A 16,875-nucleotide genomic window follows, 5' to 3' on the forward strand; every position below is an offset into this window, starting at 1 on the left:
TGTGTGGCCTCAGCCTGTAATGAGTCATGTGGAGGTTGTCTGGAAGCAGCATGCAATGCCATGTGCTCAGATTAAAATGAGCACTGCACGCTGAGCCATGGAGTGCCAGGCACTTAACTACCCCTGATCTGTCTGCTTTATTGATTTGTTTTTTCCTTTTAAGGTTGGTTGCCTGGTTCATGGGAGTTTGTGTTGTGCTCTGACTGTCCTCAAAGCTTTAAATCTATCATCTCTTCTGGCTACTAGAGACTGAAACTAGGGCAGTTCAGAATTTCCCTAGAGGAAGAGATTGAAACTTCTTGAATGTAACAATTTTGGGGAGAAGGGACATTCTTGCAAAAATTGTTAATCTTTCTGCAGTGACTATTCTATGGCTTTGTACTGTTCTGGCAGTGTGAGGAGAGAGTTTTCTTGATGAATTTTAATTTAGAGTGGTTGGCAGTATTCTTGTCAAACATAACCTTCTGCAGGCATTCCTTACTTAAGGCTAATCTTGATCATCACAACCATCAACACCAGGATTTTTTTTTCTATCCTATTTACAGCAACAGTTCTGCTTTTTCATGGATCTGTGTAGAATGTGCCCCATCAGGCAAACTGTCAAGCACTTAAAAGATTAGTAAGCACTCTCTTAGATCATTAAGGGACAGGCCTACCTGACCAGTTAACACTGGTATGCTGTTTGGGTGTCAGTACCTTTGCTTTAATGTGCAGTTATTGGGTATCTGTGCCAAACAAATCTATAAATTGTTATGGATCAAGTCTGACTATGAATCTGCTCTTGCTGAGCAGTATAACCCAGTGAAGAGACACACAGATAAACATAAATACAGCCTATCAAAATAGTTTTTCAGAATAAAAAAAAACATGTAATCGGGTCCCTGTGCTACATTGTTTAAATTCCAGTATATGGTGCAAGCCTTACAAAGTGGTTATCAAGACACACACATAAAGCCTTTCCTTGGCTTTGGAGTTTCAACCCCGTGCATTCAGAGAAGTGGGAAGCTAACAGTAACCCATAGTGGAGTTCCTAACTCTTGTAGCATTCAAGTATCTGATGCCATTTCTCAGTAGAAGGTTACTGTTGTACTTAAAGTCCTTTTTAGACTTGAGTTCATAGATACTTATGTTCTAAGAGGATCTACAAAATATGTGATGCTTAGCATAATAGATATGTGGAAAAGAGGAAAGATTAGAAAGCTCAAAAAAAAAAGCCACTCTAGGTAGGCTTTGCTTATGCTAGTGATATTTAAACTAAGAATTGTCTTTTGCTTAATCATCAACAGATTTCAAAATTGTGTTGTGTACAAGGATGTAAATATTAGTCATTTAATATTCACAGCAAGCCTTATATTGGAGGTGTGTATTTATTAAGAAATTAATAAGTAACTATTTTCTTCCCTACAGTAAAAAAATCTGGCCTAGGGAGAAGTCACTGAGGACAAGCCTTTGTCTTCAGAACTTTTATGTGTTTATTTCTTTTGGGTTTTTTATCTCTTTCCCCAAAACAAACAAGCAGAAAAAAACATTACCCTTGAGGCACAGACTGAAATTCAGACTGGAGGGCTACTTACCTTCCTGCTCTATACATAAAAACAGGGTCCTCTGAAAGAGACATTTTCTAGTCTTTTATTCACTGACAAGATTGGGGGGGGTTGCATATAGATATTTAGATGTTTCTGTGTCTTATGCCCTATTCCTGGCATCACAGAGTAAGTTTCTGCTTCTAGATGTGCATAATGAAAAAAATAATTTCCTGTTTTAGTGGGTGGAGAATGAAGGCTTTAGGTAATCAGTCTCTTTGATTTTCTCCTCTGTGATGCTGGGAGGAAGATTGATATTTTCTACTCTGTTATAGAGTTGCCTACTGAATTCTTCAGGATGTTTTGTGTGCATGTCCCTTATTCAACTGCATTATATTCTATTTTAAATAGGTTTGTCTTTCTCTTTAATTTTCCCCATGTTTTATTTATCAGTTCTTTATATTTCATAAGGAAAATTTTTGTACCATTCGTCAGGGACTGGTCTGTTATGCAGTGGTGAGATATTTCTCTCAATATGATCAAGAAATCCAGTTATGTATTGTTGGCATTTTTATGTTTTGAAAGGTGTAATCAGAACTGCTGGGATAAGACAAATAGATAACCTTTATAGCTAAGCCAATTTAGAGGCAGCTTTTTTGCTACAAATCAGATTTTAAAACTTCCTACAAGTGAGAAGAGTTTTACCATATAAACCTTAACTGGAAAACTGTTGTTGGAATAAATACTAAAAAAGAAAAAAACTTCTGTATGTTTCATTTTGTGTGCTTTGGTCTAAATTTTGATGGCATAAATTATCATCCTGGTTTTTTCTATGAATGAAAGCTTTTTATGTAGTGTTTTCTTTGACTATTCCTTTTTGAACACACCTCTCATCGTCTTTGAAGAAGAGCCACTTGCTTTCAAAGGGAGGAATTTATGAAAGTCAGCTTTTAAAATACTTCATTTTGCTTTTCATTATTTGTGTTCGATACTTCACTTTTTCAAACAGCAGTTTGTCCTGTCCTTTGAAAATGTTTATTTTTGCCTTGTAAATTCTGACTTTTTGAAGGAGGATTTATATTAAAGGAAAAGGCTAAAAATTAACAAACAGTGTTTATGTGTAGAGAGAAAACACATTAAAAGCTTAGTTCAGAATTTGGGCACTACACTCCTCATTCTTTTCTGGTACCCATATGGATACTTAGCTTCATAAGAGTGGGAACTTAGTGCAATCTGTCTTTTGTTATCCAGAACAGAATCTGTGGTGATATGTGGGTTAGTAGATAGATCTTTTTGGTGGTTTATCCAGAGTGTTACAACTGTAAAAGGCACTGGAGGTCCACTGGTGTTTACTGTTCTGGAACTGAGTTGTGTGTGGCTGAAAGCACAGTGATTGTGTGGTAGATCTGGTGTATTTCTCTTGAACTAAATACAGACCTAGCAAACATTCACAGATCAGTATTGCACAGCCAGCTAATTCTAATTAAAACTTCTAGTTTTCTTCTCCTTTTACTTATCTGTTTTATCATTTGGTGATCATTTTTCACTAAAAATTAAATGGATATTCTTTTAGCTGTATTTTTTTACAACTTGCTTGTGTGTGTGGAAAGCAACAAATTTCTTTGGTGTTGCTTCTGCAGTTTTATTGCAGTACTGTTGTACAGTTCAGCAGTTATGGCCTGTGACCTTTCACTAACATTTTTGATGGCAATCCTGTTCAGCCCTAAGTGTTCTGCAGTTTCTGCTTTCAGAGCTCAATCATGGGATTCATTTTGAAGTACCAACATGTATTTTTTTTTCATTAAAATCATAAGAAAAGGACTTCATTAATTTTAGAGCAAAATCTAAATAAAACCATATTAATTTATTATTAAGGTGAGCAGAGCAGCAATAGCTGCTAAAGATAGGTCTCTTCTGTAGTTACTGCTCATCCTCCTGCTTTTAAAACTCATGTCAAAATAAGTGGCTTGGATTTTTTCCCTTAGCAAATGCTTTTTAATAAAATATATTTTTATATGTGATTGGAATAACATGGTTGCTCTCAATGTCTCAGAAGATCTGTAGGAAATTACCATGTTCACCTTGAATGATCAGGGTAATTAGAGTATGCAGTGTGTTAATCACCAGTGTTAATGTTGCCATGAAAGTCAAAGTTTATGTTTTTATTGTTGTCTAGAGGATGGTCTCCCAAACAGCACTTCCCTGTGACACTGCCTGGCTTGTTCATGTCAGATTGCAAGAGTCACTGTGGTGCAGAAAGTAAGACAGTTCTTAAGGTGTTAAATTAGCCCAAATGTTGATGACTGAGATCCCAGTAGTTCTAGATCCCCAAAAGGTTCTGGTAGGTGAAGTTGCTCATTCTAGATTATTTTTGTAAACTCTGGGAAATTATATTGCCTGTGACACAAAGCACTATACAAGACTGGTTCTGTAGAAGTGATGGGTGACAATGTGCTGGGTTTCAGTTTAATTTCTGTAATTAATATATTGTAGCCTAATTGTAAATATACATCACTCAAGTAGTGAGCACACCCAAATTTTTCACGTGACCTCTAAGCAGGGTCATTGCTCATTCTCATATGTAAAGTGGTAATAAAACACCTCCTTTTACTTATGTGTATCTGCATCTGTGTAAGCAGTGCAGAAGTAAAGAGAAGACTCTTTATTGATGCACTAATGCTGAGATGCTAAATCTGTTCATCTGCATGCAGGGATTGAAACTTATTTCCATTGAGCTCAGTGATATGTCATTCCTGATGTAAAAAGAAAAAAAAAAGACCTATCTTTACTGAATTTCACTGTGGGGAATACTAGTTTTAAGCATTCATACAAAATAAGTACAGAGTTAGTAACTCGTGTTAGCAGCTTAGTTTCAGTTTGTTCTCTACTCTGACAACTCAGGTATTTGACTTACATCTGTATTAAGTGCAGTTCTCTCTTGGCTGTGTTTACCCATAAAGAAGCAAATCATTTAAGTGACACATGTCTCCAGATAACATGCATTTTGCCTAATCTAATGCAAGTCACTGACTACAGCAAGTCCTTGACTCTTGCAATAATTCACAAGATAATGCAGCTCTGTTTATTCCAAATAGTAGGGGGAAAAAAAACAGTTTCCTCAATTTAAAATGACTTGACTTTTAGTTCTGAGGCATCATTCTGCCACTGTAATTTCTAAATATGTACTGAAAAAAATTTAATGGAATAGTCTGTAAAACATTAGAAGTTAGGACTTAGTAATTTTCATAAACCTAGGATGCTGGAACATAGGTGGTGGAGTTAGGAATGTCATAGGTTTTTTTGTGGGTTCTGCCCTGACAAAGAGCTAAATGTCAGTAAAAATTTTGTGCTGACCAAAGACACTTGGAGGTAATTTTACTTTTTATTTCTAATGCTACTGATAACACCAAATCATCTATCTTTAGTTGGTATATCGGAATCAAACAGTGAAAATATATAATGAGGCCTCATTCTCTCTGCCAGATGTACCACAAGAAACAAACAGCTACAGTGGCAGTTAATTTACATTTTTAGAACAATCAGTGCCTAATTTAATGGTGAGGTTTGATTACTTTGAAGACCTTACTCAAAGTGCAGCACTTCTGTGTGATACTATGGGGATGTTGTTTGTTCATCTTTCCTCTTGTCCGTGCTTCCCACATTTCTTTCCTTGCCTTAGGTGAGTGGCTTTCAGTCTGAGCATCTGGGACCACCTAAATTGACAGAAATTTGCTCTTAGACAAAAAAAAAAAAATAGCCAATACATAGCGCCAGAAAAGTTCGTATGTAGTGAGGAAGGTTCATAATGGTTTCCAGGTGTGACTTTTCTGAGAAATGTGGCAACATTAAATATGGTTCAGAATAAGTGTTTGTTACCCATTCATACATGGAGCAACTCTTAAAATTAAATTACTGCTTTGCTTCTCCCTTCTAATATTTCTCCTTCCCTGTGACAGATGTCAACACTCTGGGAGCTTCCCTCCTTATGCTAAGTGGATTTCAGCTTAAGAGTTCACCCCATTCCTAAAGTACTTGAGCCTAACTTTTTGTCTAGGGTTTTTCTGCCCTACCAAAAGCAGTAGTTGCCCAGCTTCAGTGGACATTTGAGAGGGGTCCTGAAAATCATGAAGGTGGTTAATATTAAATGGGGTGGATAATCTAGCAAATCTTTCCTATATTTAAAGTTTGGCTTGTGCTGATGCTGCACAAGTGTGTTCACATTGGCCAAAAAAATTACAAATTATAACAATATGGGAATTGAGCCCTTTAATAAACAATACTGTGTTCTTCTTTTAGTCTCCAAGGTCTCAAGGCTTCAGTTTAGAGTTTGTATTTGCTTTTTTTCTGCAGAGGGTTTCCTTTGTAAATTAGCATCAAGTCTGTGAGGTTTTTCTGCCAATTTCTACATTAACCTTGTACAGACTGTGTTATTTGCATCACTTAAATAAAGGCCCAGACACTTGTTTGTGTCATCACTATGATTTTTGTTTTATTGTCTGGAATTTAGTAACCAGGTCTCATAATGCATAAGGTAAGGCAGACTCTGATCCACTTCCCTCTGAGCTTTCTTAGTTCTGCTGAATCAGTGGGAAGAGTGACAATAGCTGATCTCAGAAAATAAATGAGCAAGAAAGTGATCCTTCTCCAGTAAATTTTTAAGATGGAGTAAGCAGAACTTACCAAGTACCATGTAGAAATTTTCAACTTCCAAATTTTGTAATATCATTGTGTCAGAACTTTACACCTAAAACTCACATATGCTGATTTAGACAGCCAGAATATATGTGAAATATTAATAATAAATAGCTGGGCCTTTTTAGGTCAGTGGTGACTTCTGTCCTTCACATAACAAAGGTGCTGTCAGTATTGCAGTGATGCACCTGAAGTTCTACAGACAGAGACTGTGCCTGGAGTTTGGGGCTGTGTTGTTCCCTTGCTGGTTTTACACTCTTCCCCACTGGACTTCCTGGTGGATTTCAGGCATCTGGCCAACAGAAGCTGTGAAGTTCTGACTTGCAGTATTTCAGTACCACCAGCTTCATGCTTCACTCACTAGAGATCTTCAGTTTCCATTGGTTTTTCAACTAGCATTTTTGTCTCCAGCAATATCAGACAACTGAAAGCAGCAATTTGAAAAAATTAGGTCACCCAGGTTTCTATATATAGCAGCTCTCAGATCCCAAGAAAGCCAGCACAGTCATCTAGCATGTTTTTAGCTGTCAGTGTTTGTAAATTGATATTAACAGAGTTGGCATTAAGTAGAATTTTAAGTGCCACCAATTTTTTTTCCTTCTGCTTGCACTTTCCAACTTTTAAAATTCTTTTTGGCATTTGAATTTTAATTAAAAATAGTTGTCTGGGTTTTAGCCCCTCTGCTTCTTTCTTTATACTCATGATGAGTGGATCTTCAGCAAAGGGAATTGTGGCCATCACATTTCTGAGAAGCACCTGTCTTGTATTGAAATCAGGCTGGGTTGATGTCAAGTGGGGGCAACTTAAGTGTTCTGTGTACACCATTTCTCATAATTAAATGTGAGGCTCTCCATATATTAAAGTGATTGTTTTATCTTTTTTCCTTTTTTTTATGAAACTAATTAGTTTCATAAAAAATTTAAAATTTTTTTTTTTATTGGCAGATTGGGAGAGGTGGGCAGGGGATTGAAGAAAGACTCAGTGACTGATGGAGTAGGAAAGGCTAAGTATAACTAGATGATATTAGAAGAGTTTATGAAGTTAACTACTTCTGTTGTGTATATTTACTCATAACAATGTTTGTCTTCTTACATACAGCAGAAAAGATAAGACACTAAATAGTTTTGCCAAAGGCTTTATAAATCTAGTTTAATTTGTTTGATTTTGGTCACTCACACACACAGAGAAAATACTGGTCTGTTTCTCCTCCAGAGATGACACTTGAGTGTTCCCAGCTGGAGAAGCAGAGAGCTAAAAGCTGTAGTTTCACTTTGCAGAGAAGCAGTGGAACAGGTTACCCTTACATGAGAGTTAGAACCATCCTCTTATCCCACTGGCCTGATAAAGGCGTAAAACCCAGAATTATGCTTTGTAACATAGGATCATTGTGTGAAGTAGAAAGGGGTCACTGATCTACTTTATTCCCATTCTTGTTATTTTATGCTTCTGGTTAAGAAAAATAATGCTTCCCATATGCATGGAGAAATACAGTTTGCACTCAGAGAAGGCAGAATGGGGAATGTACCTGAGAATCTAATGCATTTAATTTTTATTCTGTTCAACTGTGGGCTTCTTAATTCATTTGTATATGTATACTATTTTCACTCACAAGTGATTGAAATAAAGGAAGGAAGGGTTTTAGAGCAGTAGCTGTGTACATGGAATAGGTTTTTCTCAGTGGGAACAGGTTTCCTGTATGATGAGACAAGTGCCCCCAGTCTGTATCTCAGCCCTGTAGCTGTGCCTTGGGGTTCAGGGCAGTTCCAGCCTCTCACACGTGTGGAGAATGGTGTCATTAGCTGTATTCCCTAAGCACCTCTGGCCCTGGAAAGTAATTACTATATGAACATCTGGGGTCTGTAGTTAAAATGTACTTATTATCAAAAATATTTTTACAAATATGCAGGTGGCCACCCTTTAAAAGTGTTTGAATGCTTATGTGGCACTAAAGGATGCTCAAAGGCTACTGTTGCAAATGTATTGGGGTTTTTTTTTGTTTCTGCTTATTACTGACTCTACATTTGGTTTTTTCCCAATGTTATTCCTGGAACTTTGCATTTGGTGGAATGTGGACTTGTAACCTGAAAATTATAAAATCTAACAAAATTATAAAATCTAACAAAATTATAGATGTTAAATTTTCAGCTGTATAAACTTCTAATTATTTTACACAGATCAGTGCTCTTAGCTTTTGTCTTTCTGTTTCATGAGCTAGTCATACCAACATGCTGTCAGATGCTGGCATCGAAGGTCAGTCTGGCATTCCCAGATCAGTCTGCCTTGGCCCTTTTTCTCTTGCACATAAGCATGGTGACCACTTTGGTGTCTTAAGTGAAAATTCATGTGGCAGGCAAACACCTCATATGGTGCATTGTCACTAAAACATGTCTTGGGAGTGTTCATTGGAGTGGGTACCTGCACACAGTAATTTCTCATCTCCTGTACAACCTTCCCTTGAAAAGTAGCTGATTTTTCTTGCATTAGTAGTTCACAGCATATACCTAACAGGATAGTTTCCTGTAACTCTTTTACATTATTTCCCTTGTCAGTGAGTAGATCAGTTTTTTAATCACTGAATGAAGTCTTTCACACTTTGCAGAATTATTCTTTTAATCCATAGATTAACAACATATAAAATGCACAGAAAACTAGAAGATGGTAGTTTTCACAATACAGCTTCTCCACTTGTATCCAGGAGGAGCTTTCTCTCATGGTATACCATTAAATTTCTCTCTTTCAGGCCACTGTCATGAGAAAAATCCAGATGGTAGTTATGGCAAGGAGAAATACTTCGATGGTCACTATGAGTCAGCTACAGCAATGACAGAAGGACACTCTGAGGGAGGTACAGAAGATCCAGAAGTCCTTAATCAGAGTTCAGCAAGGGATCCCTCCTTCTTGAGACTGGAAAGTAAGTCAGCCTTACAAAATCAGTTCTGGCAAATAAAATGTTTCTAGATTTTTCAGAAGAGCTGTCTGTTTTCCACTGAGAAGCTGTGTTTGCCCCTCCCTGTCCATAAAGTAAAGAGTAACCATTAACTAGTTTCATTCTCTTCACCATTCTTCTCCAAGCACAAGAGGAATGCTTATTTGTGGTGAGGAAGTCTTTATCGACTAGCTCTCTCTTTCTGCAGTGTGCAGTGAGTAGTCAGTGTTACTTGGGTTGTGCAAGTGGAAAAGTAGGGTCACAGAAAAAAATTACTCTTTTTGTACAATTTGTGAAAGCATAGGGAAAATAATTTTTGAAGTTTTTTATGGTATTCCCTCTTAGACACAGTCACTGCAGAAAGCAATGGTTCAGAAGGAGTGGAGGGTTTAGAAGATGATCAGATATCTGAAGAGATGCTGGCTTTAGTGGATGAGTTTGAAAACTCTTGGCCTCAGGAAGCCTTTGAAGGGGCACTGGAGGTAAAAGGTCGTCGGATGGACTTGCAAGGAATCAGAGTCCTGAAGAAGGGATCTCAGAATGGACTTGCTAGCTCCTGTTTTGGGGACTGTGGTGATGATGATGAAGCTGAATGGGTGAGTTTGAGTTAATTTATTTGAATCTTGTACTAAATGTTGTGGACAAGGGAAAGATGAGGACAGTTCAAGATGTTTAGCACTGGGAGATACAGATCTATGAACTTCCCCTATGAGCCTAAAAGATGTAGTTGTTGATGGCTGGTGTGAAACGAGCAAGTAGTTTCAATCCATCACCAACTTCTTGCTCACAGTTGAAAATAAAATAAGATTTTAATCAGAAATCCTAGTTAGCATGAAAACACTGAAATCCATTTTGTCATCATGTTACCAGTAAAATATATAATGAAAAATGCCTTTCAGTTCTCTAGCAGTTAAATTGATTTTCTCCTGTGTTGGAAGTCAGAAGTTTTATTTGCGTGGTGTGATGAAGTGAAAGGGAGCAGGCTTTGAGAATGAGTTGAGATGGGGAGGAAAAGAGAAAGACAAAGATCTCCTCTGTAACATCTTTGGACTAAAACAAGTAGTGCAGTGGAGCTGATAACAGTCATGGTATTTCTTACTGTTAACCTTGCTAATACTATATTTTGGTAGATCACTTTTCAGGTCAAACGTTTAAAGAAACCAAAAGTTGAAAGCTTGGGTCTTCAGGAGCCAGCTGGGAGAAATGTGGAAGAAGGGACTAATGCAGAAAATGAAAATGTTTACCAAACTGCTCTGGAGATCAGTGGACCAAAGATACCTTCTCCTGGACCAATAGGTAACGTGCAACTTCTAGAGAAAGCAAATCATTTGCAGCTTTTGTATTGCTATAGTTTATTTCCTTTGCAGCCTTTATGTTACACTGGTTTATTGCTGAAAATAAGCATTACAAAAAGCTACATAGTGAAATGTCCCTTCTAGATGAGTACATGGAAAAACAAGAAATCTCTTCCATCAGCACCTTCTTGATCAAGTGCAGCCTAACTTTGTGTTGAATGAAAACTTTCTAGTTAATTTCCAAAACTTCCAGGGATGAGGTGGTGAGAGTAGAGAATGAAAGGTAGATATTGTGAGTAGAAGTTGTAAAAGAGAGAGGGGACTTCAGTGATCTCTTTTGATAAACTGAATGGGCAGAGGAGTTAGTTTATCAGGATGCAGAATAAGAGTTTGTACTGACTTCTGGCTAAGCAGAAGACATACAACTCAAAGAGAAAGAGCTGAAAGCTCAGTCTAATAAAAATGAAGTAAATAAAAATCAAGTGTTCTGCTATAATTGTTCAGTAATATTATACGAGAAAAATTATAGTCTATCTTCCAAAACAATGTAGCTACAGAAGAGTAGAGTTCTGCACCAGCACAGATGAGACGCAGATGGAGTTTTTGCTAGTTGAATGAGAGGAATTGGAGAATAATCTGTTAATATGGTGCCAAAGAATAAAACCCAAGTAACTGATCCCTATACTTCTTGTTTTACCTTTCAATGGAGTTAAAACCTTAATGTTGTGGGACTGATGTGTAAGCAAAGTTCTACAGTGCATCTTAGTCCTTGATGATTTGATGACCTGGAAAGTGATTTCACATTTTGAAGGCTTTTACATTAAATCTTTAACAGCTGCCTTTTTTAGCAACTGACAAATGTAGGTTATTGAATTAAATATTTAAATGGGGAGGGAAGGAATACATGAAAACAGACAGTCATCTGTGAGCACACACCTGTCCTTTCCTCAGTGTTTATCTTCTTTCCCTCTGAGTTACTTTTGAGGCTTTATTACATAGCATCCCTTGATTGTACAGTAATCTTCCCAACAGTATTGTGAGGCAGGGTCTGCTGGCATCCTCTTTGCAAGTGCTAAATAATCCAAATTTAAGTAACAAATTGAAGATCACCTGGGAAGTTCTTGGTAGAATGGAGGAATGATGGTATCTGACTTGGGTTTCACTCCTTCCCAGACTACTGAACTATGTCTGTAGCATTTCCATACCTCTTTATGTCCTTCGCTTTTCGTGTCAGTAAGAACTTGCAATAGGATAGTTCACAGTGGTGGTGATGAGAACTGATCATTTCCCTTTGAAATTTCCCTTTGTATCTCGAAATTAATTTCCCTTTTATCACAATATTTTACAAAATAAATGGTATTGCAGACTTTTTCATTGCAAAATATGGTGAATTGGTTTACTGTAACTTGGATGAGAAATAGGCATTGCATCCAAATGGGCAAAATTTCATGTATCTAGAAATAAATACTGAAATATTGTCTACATAGCTGGTTTGATAGACTGGCATGTTGCTAAACTTGGCTTCCCACTGTGCAAATCTACTGCTGTTCTGAATTTTTCTTATGTTCCAAATAGTTAGGATGTTTCTGATAGGAGAGGAAAATGTTTCCTAACATTTAACACAGGCCAGTTTCCTAGGACTTGATACAGTATCCACCAAGTTTGAGGGAGAGATTTCAGTAGGCTTTAGTTCAGATGTGAAGATCAGGTTCATGTTTCTCTCAGTGATCTGTTAGTTAACATAAAGCAAGTAATTTAACCTTTCCCTGCCTTGCTTTGCTTCTCTGAAAATGGGAGAGCTAAAGTGTAATTGTTAAATAGTTTCAGGAAGGTTTCTATCTTGAGTGTAAGGTCACTGTCTGTCTTAGACAATACTCATTGGACAGTATTGGCTGTATTTTTGCCTGGAACTGTCAACAGATAGACCAGTCAACTTTTATTAGTTTTTAACTGTAGCTGTAGAACATTAATTATGGCTCGCTAATTTGGTTTAAGGACATTTAAGTAGCGACATTACCTGTAAATGAGATTGGCAATTGTTCTTAATCTGTAGCTTTGGAAAAAGTGTAATGAAACAGGTTTGAAACTTCATCTCCTGATCTGTCTTGTGCACAATCTGGTTCTGTCTGTGTGTGCTACCAGTCCCATTCAGTCCATGTAGATTCAGGAATCTTCTTAAAGAAATGTCTCTGCAAGACAGTGACTTTTATAATGTAGGGGGTGTATCCACTGGCATAAAGTATTTTAAGAGTCATTGTGCTGAAGTAGAATGTCTTTCTCCTTCCAGAAAGTTTCTTCTATTTTTGTTTTACTTTCTCAAGGAAAAAGGCGTGACTACCGTAGCCTTGGCTGGCCAAGCCCAGATGAATGCCTGAAACTCCGCAGGGTGGAGCTTACAACTGTAGCCAGCACGTGGCTTGCTGTTTCTGCTAAAAACATTGAGTGAGTATCCTGGATATGAGCCCTAAGTAAGTTACTTACACAAAGCAGGACAGTAACATGGTCTTCAGTGTATGTAAACACGGTCTTCAGTGTGTGTAAGATTTTATGTCAGGAAGAGCTTCCAGGATTTCTAAGTTTGAAAATATCATGTGGAATTTAATCAGTTAGACTTGAAAAGTGCAAGTGCAGATGAAAGATCCAGTTTCTCTTGTTTCTTGAGCTACTCAAATGAGATATTGCCAGGTTCTGGGCAGTTTACTTTCACTAGAGAGCTTTCTAATGACTATTCTGTTCTCTTAACTAATTTGACTTGTTTTATGACATTTGTAGCATTACAGAACACATTGATTTTGCCACACAGCTGCAGGAACCAGCCATGGAGCCTCTTTGTAACCCAAACCTCCCAGCCAGTATGCATACTTTGGACCACCTGCAAGGTGTCTCTAGTCGGGCCAGCCTGCATTACACTGGAGAAAGTCAGCTGAAAGAGGTATGCCAGAGCTAAAGGCCGTCACACAGAAGTGGCCATACTGTGGCAGATTCAAGGTGCATTTAGCTCAATGCCTTGTCTCCAGAGGTGACTTTCAGTGGGTGAATGCCTGGATAAAACTGTAAGAACAGTGCAGCATGAAATTTTACCAGAATGCTTTCCCAGCCATCTACAGTCTGCCCTGAGGGAAATCCTAAAACACCATTAGTGTCTCTGTATTTATAGCTCTTCGTGGATGAATTAGTGAAGGTAAATCCAACTCAGCATACCCAGAATACAGTATTCAGTGGCATGGAGTTACAGCACTGCGTGATACAGATAGTATCAACTCAAGATAGACAGTGTTGTTTAGATTGAAGCGGGTTACAGCATTTGTAAAACACCAGGCAAAAAAGCAGCCAACAAGCACAGGGACGTCTCTTACCAGGTTCTAGCATCTAAGCACTTTTACATCCTCTTCTACAGGTCCTACAGAATCTTGGCAAAGACCACTACTCACCACAGTCACTAGAACAAGTTGGTACTCGAATAGCCAAAGCTTTGGAAAAGGTATGTGTAAAGAAGATGATAGGAAGTCTGGGCTTACTGCTCGTGACTGGCGTAATGGCCAGTCCGGTGTCAAATAGTTTTGTCTGAAATCCTGCTCAAGGAACGTATTAGCACTTGGACTAAGGATTTGTGTCTATTTAGCATCTGTAATGCCCTCACAGGTATTTTGTTGAGGTATATCCTATGCTTATACCATCAAGTGTCTTCCGTATCTCTCTGCTGAAACCTAAGCTTGTCAGATGTCCCAGTGTTTCCTGCTCTGTAGTGAGCAGCATTGCTGATTATTGATTTATTAAACTATTTCAACAGTTCTCAGCCCTCTTCTTTCTCTTTATGCTACATTGACCTGGAGCTTATGGAGAGTGGAGTTAAGTCATGTCTCCCCTCTCCAGTAACACTCCTGGCATGCTGCTGTCAGACAGCTCAAAGGGTTTCCTATCATTTCAGCCTGCTGCTTCTACCTGGTGCAGTGTTGGCCTGAAGTGTCAGGTGGGTTCAGGCAGAAGTGTGGTACCATATGCAAGCCTGCACTTCCTGTTCTCCCCAGTCCAAGCTTCCTAGCTAAAGGACTTCAGCTGTGAACCCTAGGATGAGAGGATTAGGAACATAATTTTCACAGGATCCACGAAGCAGACAGGAATGTCAGGGATTGCTGTTCTGTATTTACAACTAGTAGGAACAATATCCCAAACTACTATGGAAAAGAGGGCTCAATGAAAATAGTTTGGTACCTCTAGCTTCTTGGACCAAAAGCTGTCTGAGGTACTTGCTGTACTTTGAAATTATTACCAATATAGCTTTGTCCATCCCCTGAAAGTAAAGACATTACTCTTATCCTCACATTACAAAAGTTAGTTTCTTTTCACTTTAGAGGTGTACTAGCTTTTTCGCTTACATGCTAGTTTCCCCTGCAGACACCAAGATTTATCCAAATAAGCTGAATATTTAGTGCAGAGATTAGAAACGGAATTCTCAGTATTTTCCTTTGTAACACAGGGCTTGGGAATCAGCCAGATAGAGGCTGGGCTTTGGCAGGCTTCTGGACTGAGCTGCATCCCAGGGCATCCTTTCTCTTTCCAGTGACTGCAGGGAGCCTACAGGTCCAATCAGCTAATTTAGCTAAGTTTTTTCCTTCATGTCGGGTAATGTGTGTGCACATATAGATGCTCAGCATCAGAGAGCTGGTTAGAAGCTGTTGTGGCTGCTGAAACTGTTGCTGTTGTTGAAAGCTATTTAACTGCTGTTTTGTTCCTAAGGAAATGATATTGCACTTGGAATTTGTTTCATTTGGCAGTCTCATTTACCTTGCTGTTGCATATATGTTGTCAGAAACTTTTTGCTGCTTTGAAATAGTTTAATGCTCTTTTAAAGTAACATCCTCTACCTCAGTATATCAAATGCATTGGAAGAGTGAAAGGTAGGAAGAGTATTCACTACCAGTGTTTACATGGCAGTTTTTTGTGTTCTTCTTTTGCCAGAATCAGACTTCGTGGGTCCTGTCTAGCATGGCAGCTCTTTACTGGAGGGTGAAAGGTCAAGGAAAGAAGGCAATTGATTGTTTACGGCAAGCATTGCACTATGCACCCCATCACATGAAGGTGTGTACATTTGTGTGTGCCCACTGCTCAGGTGAAAGAATGCTTTGCTTATCACAGCAGAGCTTTCACAGACCATTGCTAAGGCCAACACTATATATCAGGTGTTTGTAATATATTAGATACTAGCTAGTTGAGGTGAAACCAAGATTTTCAATGTATGGACTGTCTCTTAAGATAGCTGCAAAAAAGATTCAGTGGAATTTCCTGCAGTTGAGTGGGTGTGACACCTCCTCTGGGCATCCCAGACTTGAACTTCCTCCTGTTATTTAGAACTTCGAGTCTTTATCAGCCTTCATCTGGACAAGTCTTCTAACCTAAGATGTGGGAGTATGTTTCCTGGTTATGCTTTTAGAGAAGGGAGTATGTCTTCTGGTTGTGCTTTTAGAGAGGGTGGTAGGAGATTATCTAAAGGAATTACTTAAGTGCTTGAATCTTAAGCATTTGGGCTATGAATCTCAGTTGTACATTAGTCCTTGACTTTGTGCAGCAGTTCCTTGCTCAAAAAAAAAAAGGCAGTACTTTGGACACAGTCTTCTCTTTAGTGTTTCAGTTGGCTGAAGTGCTCTGTACCCTTCACCTTGCCAGGTGCTCTGCTGAACATTGTAATTCTGCTCTTAAACACCAAGCTTCCCCTAGAAAACTTGATAAATGCAGTATAGGCTCCTTACTCAACATAGGAAATTTTTCTTTTTGACCTGGGCAACAAATTGTGCAGCCTAAAAAAATGTAAACTCCGCTGGCATCTTGGTCTTCAACCTTCCTCAGAAAATTGCAAGACAAAGTAATTCACACTTTCAGGATATTATTAGGAGGATTTAGCCATTAACAGCAGAAATGCCTCAACTAAGAAATGTACATCCCCACTCCACATCCTTGGTATGTTTCCTATAATTCTATTTATTTGCATTATCCATTTAAAACAAGATTGGAACCAAGACCTGACACACCCAGCTTTTCCTTATTTTCCTGTCTTTCCATGTAATCGGTTCCTCAGGAAAGGAGTCCTTAGCTGTGTGATTTGTAAGGGTCAGACTATGACTTGCAAACTACAGTTTGTCAAGGCTGTAGTGAAGTAATGCTTTTTTTCTAGAAGTAGGATAAAATGTTGCTTGAGATGGCATGACTCTCCGAATTTCTGCCTTTTGTCCTCCATATTGAAGCTGCCTCCAGAGAAAATTCTGGATTTTGTTTTTCAAGATAGAGCTGCAACTTTTACTTAGAGTTAGCACTGAATTAAAAGCTATTTTGTGTATTTTGGTTTATCCTCCTCTTTGCTTTTATGCACTTTGGCTACTTTCTCTTGGCTTTTCTCTTGCAAATAAAAGGTAATTAATTTTCCTGTGAACTTCTCTTGTGATTC

The 16,875-nt window shown here is 38.2% G+C and overlaps 1 protein-coding gene across 3 annotated transcripts in view; it reads left to right on the forward strand.

Moving 5' to 3' along the window:
• The window catches only part of TTC17 (tetratricopeptide repeat domain 17), a 56,046-nt gene that overhangs the window by 35,820 nt on the left and 3,351 nt on the right, over window positions 1-16,875 (forward strand). The window contains exons 17-23 of one of the 3 annotated variants that reach the window (XM_030274122.4): window positions 8,956-9,126; window positions 9,487-9,737; window positions 10,284-10,437; window positions 12,758-12,878; window positions 13,209-13,368; window positions 13,834-13,917; window positions 15,396-15,515. In XM_030274122.4, the coding sequence (XP_030129982.4) occupies window positions 8,956-9,126; window positions 9,487-9,737; window positions 10,284-10,437; window positions 12,758-12,878; window positions 13,209-13,368; window positions 13,834-13,917; window positions 15,396-15,515 (1,061 nt within the window). Of the gene's footprint in view, window positions 1-8,955; window positions 9,127-9,486; window positions 9,738-10,271; window positions 10,438-12,757; window positions 12,879-13,208; window positions 13,369-13,833; window positions 13,918-14,913; window positions 15,126-15,395; window positions 15,516-16,875 lie in introns of those variants that run through there. The other 2 variants (XM_030274123.4, XM_012573856.5) reach the window with 2 other exon arrangements.

Source organism: Taeniopygia guttata, chromosome 5, assembly GCF_048771995.1.
Source record: "Taeniopygia guttata chromosome 5, bTaeGut7.mat, whole genome shotgun sequence".
In the NCBI taxonomy this organism is placed as follows: Eukaryota; Metazoa; Chordata; class Aves; order Passeriformes; family Estrildidae; genus Taeniopygia; species Taeniopygia guttata.